We start from the raw sequence: 2,126 nt of genomic DNA, 5'->3' as shown, positions 1-2,126 counted from the left end.
TAACAAAAACGATTAGTGTATAAATATATATATTATATGTTGGGTGACATGTTTTGTGATATTCTAGTTATTATCTAGTAATTTTAGGTTTTTATATACCTCAATCACATGTAATTACTTCATGGAATATGGAGTTGCAAACTGAAGTAATAAAAAAAAAAAACAATTATTTATACCACCTAGGTAAACCTATATAGGCTTTCGTACTAGAAGGTTAGACAACGCGAACATTGATAGTAAAAGCTAGCATTCACAAGTGATTGACCATAAAATTAGCATTATACCGACAAGGTGTATATCATACTTAATTGTTAGTGGTAGTTATTGGAAAGAAAGCCAGGCGCGGCACTAATCTCTTGGATGTTATAATATTGTATTGTTGTGTATGCCAATACCATGGTTTTCAATGATTTGTTATTGGACCAAGCCCACAACTTAACGACCAGGGATGTCCGTTATTTATTTTTTCAAATCCACCTTGCTCTAATAAATAATTAAAAATTTAGTGATGGAAAAAGAAAATCAGATGGAGCGAGTATTCAATTAACAACATCAAATATGTAATCGCTTGGTTTAAATTTACTAAATTAGATACGAGTGGGATATGGCCTCTCTTGATTGGACCACGAATTTGGCCCAGCATATTGGTCCAGCTCCATAAATCCTACTCCTCCTCCCGTAGGAATCCCGTCGTCACCCAAGGCATTAACGAAACCGAATTCTCTCTGGGTTTTTTTTTATAAAGAAAAACATTTTCTGGAAAAAATCATGGCAACCTTGAAACTCCATGGAACCCCTATATCGACCAACACACAGAGAGTTCTTGCAACCCTTTACGAGAAAGAGGTAGAATTTGAGCTTGTTAATGTCAATTTGGGAGCTGGGGAACACAAGCAAGAGCCCCATATTTCCCTCAATGTAAGTACTTTACTAATATTGAAAGAAAAGAGCATCTATTTATTTCCCATCACAAATGATCACTACATCTATCGATTTCTTCATCTAATATAATATCATTTCCTCTTCGAATGAAATAGCCATTTGGTCTAGTTCCAGCTGCTGTTGATGGAGATCTAAAGCTCTTTGGTGAGTAAAATTTCAACCCCTAGTTACTGTAGAAGTACTATTTTACACGATTTGTTGGGGGCTATAGTTTATTTACTCTTTCGGGTATTTGCAGAATCAAGAGCAATTTCACAGTACGTAGCCCACCAATATGCCAGCAAGGGGACTCAACTGGGCGCTGCAGGCAACCGGTATGCAACAATTTTGGTATGGCAGGAAGTGGAGTCTCACCAGTTCGACCCATCAGCTTCAAAACTGGTGTGGGAGCAAGTTTTTAAACCAATTTTTGGGCTACCAACAGATGCGGCTCTAGTTGCCGAGACGGAGGTTACTCTCGGTAAGGTTCTAGATGTGTACGAGGCAAGACTGTCTCAATCCAAGTACCTAGCCAGTGACAGCTTCACCTTGGCCGATCTGCACCATCTCCCTAACATCCAGGCCTTGTTGGGGACTCCATCCAAGAAATTGTTCGATTCTCGCCCCCATGTTAGCGCATGGGTTGCCAGTATCACTGGAAGGCCAGCTTGGGGCAAGGTGCTCGCTTTGCTTCCAAAGTAAATTAGAAGGTAACCATGCAGGGTCTCTTGTCCTAATAAATAATAAAAAAGATGAGTGTGGTCTCTTGGCCGGAATAAATAACAGTACTGTTCCCCCCCAAACATGTATGGTGTTTAGCGTTTAAGCCCTCAATCTTCCGTGCAAAGGGTGATTAAACTTCAAATAAAATTTGTCTCTCCTGTGTGCTGTTTGCGGCACTTTCTGTGTAGAGGTTTCGAGTCAGGATTTACTGACGAAGCACATATCATTTGAACATCCTGGTGTCGTTCTTTTCTATTTTTGTTCCCGTTATGTTAATTTGCCTCTTGTTTTTAACAGATGAGGGACGAGGGCATAGTTTTGCTTTCATTAATTATTAATTAATAATATTCTAAAAGGTGTGGTCCCATGCCTTTTATTTCCATTATACTAATTTTTTTTACGTGTTTATTTTTTTTCTTTTCTCATGATTGACTTCTTTTTCTAAAATATTTTTTTTTTCAATTTTTTTTTGATATTTTTAA

General features: G+C 37.9%; 1 protein-coding gene across 1 annotated transcript; it reads left to right on the top strand.

Moving 5' to 3' along the window:
- Positions 1 to 675: 675 nt before the first annotated feature.
- On the top strand, positions 676 to 1,878 carry LOC133691588 (glutathione S-transferase F6-like). The gene is made up of 3 exons (XM_062112156.1): positions 676 to 918; positions 1,038 to 1,086; positions 1,181 to 1,878. Exons 1-3 carry the CDS (start codon positions 769 to 771, stop codon positions 1,621 to 1,623), a joined length of 642 nt encoding a protein of 213 aa, XP_061968140.1. The 5' UTR covers positions 676 to 768; the 3' UTR covers positions 1,624 to 1,878.
- Positions 1,879 to 2,126: the final 248 nt, after the last annotated feature.

Source organism: Populus nigra, chromosome 4 (genome assembly GCF_951802175.1).
Source record: "Populus nigra chromosome 4, ddPopNigr1.1, whole genome shotgun sequence".
In the NCBI taxonomy this organism is placed as follows: domain Eukaryota; kingdom Viridiplantae; phylum Streptophyta; class Magnoliopsida; order Malpighiales; family Salicaceae; genus Populus; species Populus nigra.
The sequence above is the reverse complement of the archived record's forward strand: the minus strand, read 5'-3'. Positions and strand labels throughout refer to the sequence as shown.